Source organism: Pristis pectinata, chromosome 6, assembly GCF_009764475.1.
Source record: "Pristis pectinata isolate sPriPec2 chromosome 6, sPriPec2.1.pri, whole genome shotgun sequence".
NCBI lineage: Eukaryota > Metazoa > Chordata > Chondrichthyes > Rhinopristiformes > Pristidae > Pristis > Pristis pectinata.
In genome coordinates, this window is record NC_067410.1 from 66,187,830 (window position 1) to 66,202,451 (window position 14,622).

The window sequence follows — 14,622 nt, forward strand, 5'->3', positions numbered from 1 at the left end:
TTTCAGAATTCAGTGCTTCTTTTCCTCTGGTAACTTCAGATTTAATTTGCCTTCTCTGACTTATACCACTCTATGACAATTTTTTTGTTACACTCTAGCCTTCCTCTTTCAGCCAGCCCCTCCACTAGTTCTAAAAATCATCCCCTCCTGGTCTCCACACTAGCATTGCCTTTCCTTCCATTGTCACTACCTCTCTCCAACTTTAACTGCATCCTGTTTTATCTCTTTTTTTCCTCAATTGTGATGAAAAGCCGCTGACCTGAAACATTACATGTTTCTCTCTCCACGTACCCTACCTGACCGAACCATTTCTAGCATTTTCTTCTTTATTTCCTTCATCTCCTTCTGTGGAATAGGAAACAACAGCATTAATAATTATGACTTCTGTGAAGATCTGGGTGGGCAGGGATGTCTAAAATTTCTTTTTGTTGTAGCAAATGTGTGTTCATCGGAAGGAACAGATGGTCAGAGTAAGACTAACACTTGATTTTAACACAATTCTTATCTTTTTTACATCTTAGATACCTACAGAACAGAAACAGGCCCTTTGGCTCACTGAGTCTGCACTGATATTCAACTACCAATTTATACTAATCCAAGTTAAACCCATTTTTTTATTCTCCACTCAGTCTCATCAAGTCCCCCCAGATTCTACCATTCACCTACACACTTGGGGCAATTTACAGCAGTGTAGATGGAAAGAATTTACACGGAGTCCGGGGTTTGCCTTCAGAACAAACTTTCTCTTTATTACAAGCTGACGTCAACAGGGGATTCACTCGTCCTGCAATGAATGCTCCCCGATCCAGAGTTTCCATTATTCTTATACTATTCCTTATCTACTTTTCCGCATTATCTCTACTGCGCATGCGCTGTGTATACAAAGGAGGAAAGCCTTTTGCAGTATCAAGCTTCAATGCCTATGTGCTACCTGAGCCATCAAGCTTGAGCACTTTGTGTGCTACATGAGCTGTGTGCAGTTCCACCTTTACCTTATATGTACAATGTCAAGCTTCCGTCCTGAAGCTTATGGGATGGTTGTTAGGCTGATAACCAGGCATGTGTGTATTATAGTTCACTTTAGCCTGCAGTTTGTGGCTCAGGTCGGTTAGAACTGGTTCCAGACTTTCTCTGCCTGCTACCAACTCTGCAGAGGCCCCCTTTACCTCTATGCTACATGATCATCCTCTTATTCTCTATTACAGTGCTACAGAGCCATTTCACTATGTCCCACTACAAGCAGCCAATTAACCTACCTTTGGGATATGGGAAGAAACCAGAGAATCTGGAGGAAGTCCACATGGTCACAATAAGAAAGTGAAAACTCCATATAGATAGCACCCGAGGTCAGGATTTAACTTGAGTCTCTGGTGAGGTGAGGCTGTGGTTCCACTTGCTAAGCCACTGTCCTGCCCACTTTTTTAGGTAACAGGTTTAAAAAGGCTGTATTGGAGCAAACAGGAGAAAAAGTTTCCACCCTGTACAAGGAATAAATAGCCGGTGAACAAAGCACAAAGAGTTTCTGCTTCTTTCCAGTCAGTCAAAAGAAACGACCCAAAACAAGTTATGTCCCAGTATCTTCACTTGGAATTCATCTCAAAACCTGCTTATGCATCATCTGCAGCGACTGGTGCATCCTCTCCCTTGGTGTTTTGTGTATGGATAACTTGAACATTACATTTGCACACTGGCTTGATCACCCCCTTTGTAAGGAGTTCCACATGAATTATAGAGAAATGGAGGGCTATGTGGTTAGATAGATGCTAGAGCGGGATAAAATATCAGCACGACATCATGGGCTGAAGGGCCTGTACTGTGCTGTAATGTTCTATGTTCCTGAAGGGCAGGTCTGGCCAGAAGACCTCTGACCTTTAATCTTTCAGAGATGACTGCAGGTGTGATCAGTTTGTAGTTGGATACGTCCATCATAGGTGGCTTTTTCAAACAGAATCTGGTTGTTTAGCTTGCCTCTTACTTTTCCCTTTACCCCTCTTCACCATCTTGGCCTTGCCTCCGATCTTGTTGACTGGATCTTTATCTTTTTTTCTCCTGCTTTCTTCCCATTTTTCTTCTTCTTGCCATCATTAGATGGCAAGCTGCCACCTGAAAATGTGAGAATGAGAGATTTTGTTGGATCTGGATCTACCTGAACTTATTTTTTCAGGTACATGCAATGAATAATGTTAAAATGAGAAGCACCCCCTCCTGACAAATTAGTTAACATAAAAACCATTAAACTGTTTGATTATACACAAAATTGCATTCATAGTTCAGTGGATCACATTGCTAGTTAGTGTCGAAGAACTAATTGCATTTCCAGCACTGGCACAATAAGCAAGGAGCCTACTTCTGTGTTGTAAGGTTTCTTGATCCAGTGAACATTTCTGCCTGGAGACAATGTTGTCTTGGTGATAATGCTTTTCCCTGGATGCGTGAAAATGTTAATGTAGCAAGGGACAAATTGGTGCATCAGCTGTGGCTTACATGTTATCTCTTCTCTTCTGCCTCTCTTCCTAAACCAGCTCCTGGGGGAGATCTAAAAGCTTCAGCAAATTCCTCTTCTGTTTCTGAAGCCATCCTGCAAGCTGCTGGGGTAAATTTTCGACTCTGTAGATGTGACCCGAGTATGTGGATTGGTCATCTGTTCTCGAGAACACAGAATTTTTACTTCCAGTTATTTCAATCAAGGGATTTTTAAGGAGAACCAATCCACAAGCTCAGATCTACACATGGTTGTATATCAAAAATTCCATGTTCCCAACCACATATCCCGCTCCTTATAATTCAATGTCTCCCTGTAAAGGAAATCCTCAACTCTTTTTGTCCGAGAGCAGTTGCTGAATGTGTCATCTATTTTGTTTTAGTTACTCTTTTCAGAGGCTTGTTCTTCCACCGCTTGGATGATTTTTGCAGATAATGAAAGATTTCCTGAATGCAATATTTTTGGGATTGAAATATGAACTTCTTCAAGCTTTACCTCTGAATTTATTTACTGTTCTATTGCACTATTTTATGTTGAGCCAATAGATATCGCCATAAGTTCAGTTAAGAAGCAAGAGTAGGACACTCAGCCCCTCTAATCTGGTCTGCAATATGATTATGGTGAATCAGATTATATCTTCAATTCTGTATTCCAGCCTGTGTCCAGCAGCCTTTCACGCTCTTGCTTATCTACCTCTGCCATAAAAATATCGAGACTTCACTACCCTTTGAAGAAAAAAGTTCCAAAAACTCTCAAACCTCTGTGAGGGGAAATAAAGTCTCATCTCTATCTTAAATGGCTGATCTTTAGTTTTAAACAGTGATTCCCAGTTCTAGATCCTCCCACTTGGTGAAATGTGCTTTCCGCATCCATCCTGTCATGACCTAAACTCTGTTTCTCTTTCCACAAATGCTGCCTGCCCACCTGAAATAAAGAAAATGTTGAAAATACTCAGATTTCCAGCATCTGCAGTTTTTGATTTTCATCCCCTTGGGATCTTATTTTTCAATCCAGTCCCCTCCCACTCTTCTAAGTTCTAGCAAATACAGGCCTAACCTGTGCAATCTTTTCTCATAAGACAATCTGACCATTCCAGGTATTAGTCTGTTAAGCCTACTCTGAACTGCATCCAATGCATTTACATCCTTCCTTAAATAGGGAGGAAAATACTGTGCACAGTACTCCAGATGTATTCTCATCAATGCCCAGTATAACTGAGGTATAACCTCACTTCTTTTGCATTTGATTCCCCTGCCCTAAATAATAACTTTCTTTCAGCCTTGTCTTTAGCATTCACATGCTGGGCACAGCTATTGTTGAGGATGGGAATGGTTTCAGAGCCACCTCCTGTTTAATTGACTACTTCCTTTCATGACTCTGGCAGGACTACAGAGCTATGATCTTTGTGAGGTCACTTAGATCTAACCGTTGCATGCTGCTTTTGCTGTTTAGCATGCAGGTAGTCCAGCTTCACTGGGATGGGTGCCTCATTTTTGGGCACCCCCCCCCCCCAGTACTGCTGCAGCATCCCTTTCTGCACTACTCAGTAAAGCAGAGTTGATCCCTTGACTTGAAAGCAACAGAGCGAGAGACAGCCTATGAGCTTACTGATTGTGTTGCTTAATATTTGTGCTGCCCAGTTCTGACCTGCCAGATTCGAACTGAGCCTATCCAATTTAGCACGTGTGTTGTGCCATACAGCATGATGGAGGTGTCTTCAGTGTGAAGATGGGACTTGGACCCCAGAAAAACCATGCAATAGTCACTCTTACTAATACTGTTATGGACAGGTGCATTAGCCAAAGATAGATTGGTGAAGAGCAGATCAAACGAGTTTATCCCTCATGTTGGCTTGCTTACCTTCAAGCCAGCTTTATCCTACAGGACTTGGTCAGCCAGCTCATTTAGTGGTGATGCTACCAAATGGCTCTTGGTGATGGACAGTGAAGGCCTCCACCCACTGAAGAATCAACATGGAGGAATATTAATTAGCTCAGAGAGGGCAGTAATGATAATTGGGACAAGATTTTCTTGTCTATATACAAGCTAATTGCTTGAGACTTCACAGGATCTGGAATCAATGCTGATGGGCATTGGCAGGCACGGTAGCGTAGCGGTTAGTATAACACTATTACAGTGCCAGAGACCCTGGTTCGACTCCGGCCACTGTCTGTAAGGAACTTGTACGTTCTCCCTGTGTCTGCATGGGTTTCCTCTGCATGCTCCGGTTTCCTCCCACATTTCAAAAAGACATACAAGTTAGGAAGTTGTGAGCATGCTATGTTGGTGCCGGAAGTGTGGCGACACTTGCGGGCTGCCCCCGAAACACTCTATGCAAAAAGATGTGCATGTGACTAGTCAAGATATCTTATCTTATTTTATAATTCCTTGGACAATTCCCTCCTGCCTGTATCACCGTCACAAATGAATATGTCCTGCAGGAAGGATGGAATGTAGCAGGGAGTGTGACAGAGGAGTACGGCATCTTATCCACAAAGATGATAATATCAGGTTCATGCTTGATTAGTTTGTACTTTAGTAACCAGATGTTTGTGAGAAGGACTTTGAAGTGGGGTCCAAGTCCATAGCTCCCTGAAAGTGGCTGCACAAGTTGATAGGGTAATAAAGAAGGCATATGGCATGTTTGCCTTTATTAGTCAAGGCACTGAGTTCAAGAGCCAGGTTTATATTTGTTGCAGCTTTACAAAACTCTGGTTAGGCTGCATCTGGAGCATTGCATTCAATTCTGGTCACCTCATTATAGGAAGGATGTGGAGGCTTTGGGGAGGGTGCAGAGGGGGTTAACCAGGATTCTGCCTGGATTAGAGGGGATATGCTATGAGGAGAAGTTGGACAAACTTGGATTGCTTTTTCTGGAGCAGTAGAGGCTAAGGGGAGACCTGATAGAAGTTTATAAAATTATGAGAGGCATAGATAGAGTAGACAGCCAGTATCTTTTTCCTGGTTGAAGTGTCTAATACTAGAGGGAATGTATATAAAGTGAGAGGGGAAAAGTTCAAAGGAGATGTGAGGAGCAGATTTTTTTTACACAGAGAGTGGTGGGTGCCTGGACTGCACTGCCTGGGGTGGTGGTGGAGACAAATACAAAAGTGGCCTTTAAGAGGCTCTTAGATAGGCATATGAATATGCAGAGAATGGAGGGATATGGACCTGTAGGCAGAAGGGACTACTTTAGTAGGCTTTTAATTACCAGTTTAGTTTGACACAACATCGTGGGTGGAAGGGCTTGTTTCTGTGCTGTACTGTTCTATGTTCTATCTATGAAATGCTTACCGGGCCTGGAGTTACTTTGCCATGTCTAAATTCAATGCCAAGTTCAAGGCAAGGCAGTCCATCCTGTTTTGTTCTGTCTCTGTTTTAATAAAGTGATTAAGAGACAACTGTGGTTTGCTCAGCTGAATATGAGTCGACCACCTTGCTGCAGATCTGGACATAGGGCAAACCAGATAAGGATGGTGCATTTCCTTCCTTGAGGGCTTTTGGAAATGGCAAATAAATTTCATGGAATAGTTGTAACTTCTAGATTATTAATTGAATTTAAGATCTGCAGTTGCCATGGTGGGATTTGAGCTCATGTCTCTGATTTGTTAACCCAAGTCCCTGCATTACTTGTCTTCTAACTTAAGCAAAGCACCTTCACAACGTCTGGAATATTGCAACTGTCTGCAGGGGAAGCAAGGAAATTACAGGAGGATTTATAACAGTATTTACAATTATGAAGGGACAGAGTTGATAAAGAACATACATGTGACTAATGAAGATCTTAATCTTAAATCTTAATCTTAAGAATATTGTGGGAAAAGAGCATAAATGGACAAGCAAAATGAGGTTTCAAAAGGATTCTGGAGTTGGAGTGATTTGAGTAGCTCGGTCATTTTGGACAGTCTTATTGCCACTGCTTCCTGGCCAGAGTGACGGGATCAAGAATATATATGGATGTGAGAGAACAAAAGCAGATTGTTTTGATATTTTGAATCCAAATAAACGAATCTGTGGACATCATAGCAAATCTCAGGAAGAATTATTAAGCAGGTGACTCAATTCTATGAATTGAATCTAAAGGGATGTGTGTACTGTCAATTATTGTGGGATTTTCACCTTCCTTTCTCTCTCCAGATTTCTCACTGTCTTGCCTGAACATGTCAGCCATATGCAGGATATGGATCCACCAGCATTCTGACAATTGCTGAGTCTTGTAACAGCTTAGACACCATTGGCATGTTAAACAGAGCCAAACCAAATCTTATTCTCACCTGACAGCCATCTACAAAAATAATCAGGAGCTAAACTATGGAGAGTTTCTCCCCATCCAAACCTGGAAGTCATTCCCAGTCATAGAATGGAATAATCTGCTATGATACAGCAACTTCCATGATATACTTGTGCTTCACGGTCAGTGTGAATTCTTGCAATGCAGAGAAGAGAAGCATTCAGTTTGTGCAGTGTTCCACAAACACTGACATAAATGAGCAGTTAATTTGTTTAAGTGATGCTATTTGGCAGATAAATTTTGGGGAGAGCAGAAAGAGAACTTTAATTTTCTTCTGTGAAAATGCCCATTGGAGACTATTCACAGGGATTACTTTAACGCCTTACCTGAAATGTAAGGGTAACATAGCTCTCTTTCATTTCTCCACTGAACTACTAAATCTCTGGATTGAGGTTTGAGCCCAGAACCTTTTGGCTCAGAGGCCACAAGTGTAGTTACTAGGACAAGCTAAACGCCCTAATAATGATCTTAATGTTGTTCCATTAGCTGATCCAGAACTGAAGAGAGATCAACTCCAGGTCTTTTTCTGTTCTATAGGACTTAGTATCTCACAGGTTAAATTCATAGAATATTTGGGGTGCTTAACGTATTGCCTTTGCAGCAATGACAAGTGCATAAAAATTATGTGGCTCAGGATGTTAAACTCGGGTTATAGCAAATTAGTATGGAGTAAATTTAATGGAACCTTTGTACTCTACAGAGAACATAGTGAAAGTGTTTGAGTAACTTGTAGGACTATTGTTTTGTTTTTTTTTAATGTATGCTCGATTCAATTCAGTCCATGTCTTCTCACTTCCCAACTTGATATTCAGAACCATGTACAGCCTCAGAGTATTTGTTAGCTTTTTATCGAAGTCTGCAGCAGAATATATTACACATTTACCAACACTGATACAGTATAAACCTTTCCCAGCACTGAGTGAAATGTAGGGCACAGACAGTGCACCAGAACGGTTTGTTCTCATCCAAGCAGGAGAACCCACAGCTGGCTGGCTTTGCACAGTATACACCTGTCATTCTGCAAGCCTTGACACCACAAGATCACAGGATAAGTACAGATGAGGAGGTTGGTCATTCCATCAAGAACTGAAATGTAAATAATCACCCCTTCAACAACCCCATCTATCATATTATCCAGCAGTGAATCAAAAATGCTTTCTTCCTGTCTCACTCTTTAGATGTTGTTTTGATTGATTTCTGCCTTAAATGTTACCTCCATTGATTTATTTTAATTTTCTCATGCAGTAAAGCAATGCTGTAGCTTGTATCCAGTTATGCTGTGTGAAATTTTGAATGTTTCTATTTAATCCCGCTTCAACAATTTCCTCCATGTCAAAATAGCACATAACACATATTCTTACCAAATTCTTGGACAGACCTGGCTAAATCCAGGGCTTGCCTTTTGTTTGTGTTAGACATGAGCAGAGAGCTCACAGACCAAAGAACTTTTTATTTTTATATCCCCTGTCTTCATCAGAATTTTCATCAGACAGATTTGAGCTCATCTTTCAGAGTCTCTGACAACATCACTGATTTGAAATAACCCAGTGACAGCAAAGGTGGACATTTTTGTGTTTCTTTTTGGGAAGGCTAGCAAAAAGGAGAGAGCAACTCAACCAGTGTCTTTCATGGAAGGCAGACAATCCTTAACCAATGTCATGCCACATGATTCATATGTCGTCATCTCGTGATATACAAACACTTGATGTATTACCAAACCAAGGTCCAATAATTGAATGTCACTGCTGAAGCTTGCCATTGCTCAAAAGTTAAGAGTCTCTTCTTCTCTTTTCCCTCCCCTTTCATTCAGTTTATAATCAAACCGAGAGGACTGGCAGTGAAGCTCTTCTATGCACAATACCTAGTCTCAGATTTAATTTAACTTTCATGGCCTGAAGATCTTTTATTTCAGTCCTGTTCATGACTACCTGCTCAAATTTGACATGAATCACCAGTCAGGGAAAAAAAAACAGGTTTCAAAGTGTACAACCGCTTTGATGGTAAAGCACTGCTTCAAGATGTCTTGACTACCAGTGCCTCAGAAACAACTGTTACTTACACTACAGGGTAGATTGCAAAATACAGCCAGCAAAGGCAAATCATGCACTGTTAGTGTCAAAATAGAAATGAAGTTCTTAGAAACATGCCCACCAAGCCAGAAGATACCTGCACAGAGCAGGGATAAACCTGCACAGAGCAGGGATAAACACGTTTTCAGTTTTTTTTGAAGGGCTTGCACACACTGTGTTTACTTCAATGCAAGACGTACCTTTAGTATTCATTTGTGGGATACTGGCAAGACCAGCATTTATTGCTCATCCCTAAATGTCTTTATGAAGATGTTTCACCACTGATTTAAACAGCTGCCATCTCTCTGGCGACCTCCGCAGTGCTGATGGGGAGAGAGTTCCAAGGTTTGGACCAAGCGATGATGAAAGAACATCAAATTTCCAAATCTGAGTGGTGTGTGATCTGGAGGGAAACGTGAATAATGTGTTTCAAATATCTGAATAGTTGCAAGGTATTACTACATAAATGAGGAGTTGTGAATGGAATTCAAGTATGCAATAAACAGTGACTATCCTATTTACCATATTGTGAAAGGAAGGGTCATTGCACGGTAGTGTAGCGGTTAGCGTAACGTTATTGCAGCACCAGTGACCCGGGTTCAATTCCCGCCACTGTCTGTAAAGAGTTTGTACGTTCTCCCCGTGCCTGCGTGGGTTTCCTCCGGATGCTCCTGTTTCCTCCCACATTCCGAAGACGTACAGGTTAGGAAGTTGTGGGCATGCTATGTTGGTGCCAGAAGCGTGGCGACACTTGCCGACTGCCCCCAGAACACTTGATGCAAAAGGTGCATTTCACCGTGTGTTTCGATGTACATGTGACTAATAAAGATATCTTAAGATTGAGCCGAGGGCAACTGTAGCAGTGATATACTAGGTCTGAAATGACTGACCTTCTAAAACCACAGTCACCTCCCTTTGTCCAGTGTGGGACGTGAGCCCTAGAAGAGCTTCAATTTTACCAGGGATCTTGATGCCACACTCACTCAAACACTGCCAAGGTATCAAGGATGGTCACACTCACCTCACCTCTGGAACCCACTTAACTTTCTCATTTTAAGACCAAGTCAATAATGTGGCCTCAACCACATGAAAAACCAAATTATTAGACAGGGGGAAGTAGCAGCACAAACTTGCCTGAATGATACTAGAATTAAAAGGGACAGATTTAATACACAGGCAGGCAATGCCCTCAAATATAGAAGATTAATGGATGATCTAATTAATGTGATTTACAATTGATTTTAAAAATTGACAGGGCTGACTATTTCCTCTCAAGGAAAAAGTTTTGGACAAGGGAGCATAACCTCAAAGTTGAGTTATGTAATTTAGCGGTGGTGTTAGGAGGAAGTTTTGCTCAAATGAAGGTGAAAAAGCTGGAACCCTTACCTTTTAGAAGTGTATTGAGCTGGGGATTAATTTAATATTTCAGAGCTGAGGTTGTTAGATTCTTTGTTAGGCAATGAAATTCGGGGCCATATAACTGAGTTACACATCAGCCCTAATTTAATGAAAGGTGGATCAAGCTTGGGGGTTTGTTAGTCCACTTGAGTTCCTCTGGTCTATTTTATCATAAAATCATGAAGTTACACAATGTATGTTTCAAGCAATTCCTAGTTGAATTTTAGTCTTCTAACATTTAAAATCATAATTTTTATTACCTTTATGCAGTTCTGGCAACTGTTCACCTGGGTAAAAGAAATTCCTTTTTGCAAGACATTTATCAGAAATTATATTAGTTTGTCTCATTTAGTCATGCCTCTCCGTGTTAAGTTCCACCATCCTGACTTTATCACCATGAATCATTTCCTTTATTGCTTGCCAACATTATCACAACTGAGAACACATAATATTGTTGTAACAACAGCAAATGCTTGCTTTTACATGAGCCACTGAATCAAAGTTTGACATTGAGATACCAGGACAGATAGGAAAAGATTTGATAAAAGAGCTACTCTTTATGGACTAGTTTGAGGAGAATGGATCGGGCTGGAGAAGTTTAAGGAGGGAATTCAAACCTTAGGACTTAGGCAGCTGGGTGCCAAGGTGAAGAGGATTAAAACTGAGGAGAACCTTGAGAATACATCTGAAGAACTCTCCTAAGCCTTTCCACCATCTACAAATCACAAGTTGAGTGTGTAATGGAAGATTCTATAAGACGATCTCTGATCTGCCTGACGAAAGCTTGACTGCATCCAGTGCAAAGCAGCCCCCTTGATTGGCATCCGGCCCAACACCCGAGACATTCAACATTCGATGTTTTGGGTCGAGCCCTTTCATCTGGGCCCTTCATCTGGTCTCGACCGGAAACGTCAACTATACATTTCCTTCCACAGATGTGGTCTGACCCACTGAGTTCCCTCCAGCACTTCATGTATTGAAACAAAAAGAGAGGACAGAAGTTTTGTTGGGATTAGGACTGGAGGAGATTGCAGAGGAATAATACTGTAAAGGTATTAGAAAACAAGGATGTTGATGTTAAAACTGAACTGTTGTGAGACCAGGAGCCATTGTAGGTCAGAAGGCACTTTCAACTTGTTAAGACAAGGATACCAAAGGTTTGGATGAGCTCAAGTTTGCAGAGAGAGCCTGGGTGTGGGGTCAGCACAAAAAATAATGATATAATGGTCAAGATTGCAAAGACTAGGAGAAAGGGTATCAGCCGCAGATAAGCTGAGACAGGAAAAAAGTTAAGTGCCAGTGTTACAAACATACAAAGTATTAATCTTGGTGATGAGAAGGCTTTGAGTCCAAAACCTCAGCTTGGGGTCAAAAACAAATGCATATCAAGAATGGTCTTAATTAGCCTCACGTTGATACCATTAAAGGGAGTGGAGTTTGTTGTGGTGCTTCAAGACCTTATTATTGTTCTTCCAATATTGAAATGGAGGAATTGCCTGCCAATCTAATATTGGATGTTAGAAAGCAGTTAGAACCCAAAGACAAACCAGAGCAGTGGATACACCAGGTGGATAGGAAAGGGAGAGAAAGTTCAAGAGGAATATTTACAGGGGAGCTTATAATTAAGGGAATAAACAACTGTCACCAGGATCGCAGATGTGATTCCAAGATGATACATCACCTTTCTGGTACCAACAAAAGGAATATCATTGAGCAGCTGCAGGACGTTCTGAAGGGGAATGGTGCGCAGCCAGAAGTCATACCCCATATTGATACCAATGGCATAGGTAGAAAAGAGAACAAGGTCCACAGTTGGATTTTAAGAAGTTAGGGAAGAGATCAATCCTTGGATTAGTCACTGTGCTGTGCAAAAATAACTATAGAACTCAGGGAATGATGTAGATGAATGTGTGGTGCCAGAGAAAAGGCTTTAGATTCTTGGGGCACTGGGACTATTTTTAGTGAACGTGGGATCTAGAGAAGCAACATGGATTACACCTCAACACGGCTGGATCCAGTATTCCCCCGGGCACACTTCTCATGTTGTGGGGAAGGGGGGCGGTGGTTTAAGCCAACTTGGCAGAGGCATGGGCAGCTAAATGAAGATTCAGAAAGGCAAAAAGCAGAAAATAGAAGATAGAAAATTAATGGGAGAATTTGAAAAGCAGAGAAAATTAAGGTAAGAAAATAGACGACAAAAAAGTTTGGCAATACTGAAAGTTATATACCTAATGTGAGAAGTGTAGTGAATAAGGCAAGTAACTGAGGACATTAATAGGTACACGGAAGTATGATACTGTAGCTATGGAAACAGGGCTTAAAGAACAGCAAGACTGGCAGCTTAAAATCTCTGGGTTTTCTTCTGAGGTGGAAAGGGAGGTAATAAAAGAAGGGTGTGGAACTATTACAGTATTGTTAACTAAACAATTGCAGCTTTGAGAAGGGGTGATACATAGGAAGGATAACCTATTGACATTATATAGGTTGAACTGAAAAATAAAAATGGGACGTTCACAATGTTGGGAATATACTATCTGGCAAACAGTACGATGAGGATAGAAGAAGATTTATAAGCAAACTTCTGACACGCAACAGCATTAAAGCAGTAATAGAAGGAAATTACAATTATCCTAATATTAACTGGAATGCTCTCATTGTACAAGGTGAAGAAGGCACTGATGGCCAACTTTTTTAACAAGTGTGTAGCAAGGCCAACAAGTAAGGAACTACTGGATTTAATCTCGGGAAATGAAGCTGGACAGGTGGAGTGGGGATCTGTGGGAGAGTATTTTGGTGACAGTGATCATAATTTGGGTATATTTACCATTATTAACAAAAAGCACGAAGATAAAACAGCAATAAAGGTTCTAAACTGAACTGAGGCTACTTTTATTTGACCGAAAAGTGATTTAATAGAAGTGGACAGGAAAAGTTACTTGAAGATAAATTAATCTCAAGGGGTTCCAGTAAAAATGGCAGGACTGCAAAATTTGGAGTCCCTGATATAACAAGGTACACAGAGGGTAGGATAAGAGAAAAAAAGTGGGAAACTTATGTCAGGCAGCAAGAGTTTAATATAGCAGAAAACCTGAAAGATTAAAAGAGAGTAGGAGTGAAATTAAAAAAAGGAAATTAGGAAAGTAAAGAGAAGGCATGATAAAATATTAGCAAGAAAAAGCAAAGAAAATCCAATATATCTTATGTACATGAAGAACAAGTAGATAGCTAAAGAAGTGCCGAGCTTACAAGAACCAAATGGTAACCCGTGTATGGAGGCAGAGGGTGGGTTAAGCTAGATGTTTTGCAACTTTCTTCACAAAGGGGGGGAGTGATGATTCTAATGTTGTGGTTAAGGCAGATGACTGAAATATTTGATGGGGTAAATGGAGTAAAAAGAAGTTTTAAAGGGGCTATCGTCTTTAAAACTTGATAAATTGGCATCTCCAGATGAAATATATCCCAAAGATGGAAATTGAAGGGGCTCTGACTGCAATTTGTATTCCTCTCTGGCTACAGAAATAATGTCAGTGGATTGGAGGACTGATACTATTGTCCTGTTGTCTAAAGAGGGAAGTAGGAGTAAACTAAGTAATTGCAGGCCAGTTAGTTTAATATTGGAGGATAAACTATTGGAATCCATTCCATCAATTTAGAAGGCACGGTTTAATTAAGAACAGCATGGACTTATTTAGGAAAGGTCATGTCTGACTGACTGGATTCAATGTTTTGAGAAGATAATAAGGAGGATCGATGAGGGAAGTGGCTTTGATGTAATCTGCATGGGTTTATGACTTGGACCTGCATGGCAGGTTGGACAATAAAACCCATGGGATCCAGGAGAGAGTGGCAAATTGGATCCAAAATTGGATCATTGTGAAGAAGCAAAAGGTAATGGTTTATTAGCGTTTCCGTGACTGAAAGGCTGTTACCAGTTCGGTTCTATAGGACTCAATACTTGGTCATTTGCTTCCTATAATATGCATTAATGATTTAAACCTAGATGTAGAGGGCCTGATAAGGAAATCTGCAAATGCTACAAAAATTGGCCATATGGTTGAGAGTGAGGAGGAAAGCATTAGACTGCAAGAAGTGAAAGATGATCTGGACACATGAGTAAAAAACCATCAAATGGAATTAAATCCCAAGAAGTGTGAGGTAGTGCATTTGGGAAAGATGAATGGGCAGAAGGAATAGTAAATATGAAGTCATTGTGTGGTGTTGGGGAACAATGGGATCGCAGCCATGGACTTTTTTTTAGAAAAAGGCAGACAAGCTGGTTTCCTTCATCAGCCGAGGCATAGAATATAAGAGCAGGGAGGTTATACTAGAACAACAAGAATTAGGTCCTAGCTTGAGCACAGGGAACAGTTCTGCTCACCGCA

The 14,622-nt window shown here is 40.9% G+C and overlaps 1 protein-coding gene across 1 annotated transcript; it reads right to left on the bottom strand.

Annotated features, from left to right (window-relative positions):
• Positions 1-1,607: 1,607 nt before the first annotated feature.
• LOC127571845 (40S ribosomal protein S25-like) lies at positions 1,608-12,008 on the bottom strand. The gene is given in 6 exon segments (XM_052018592.1): positions 1,608-1,714; positions 1,833-1,924; positions 1,926-1,984; positions 1,986-2,045; positions 2,048-2,103; positions 11,933-12,008. Coding segments are annotated over 6 exon segments (450 nt in total).
• Between the last annotated feature and the right edge of the window lie 2,614 nt (positions 12,009-14,622).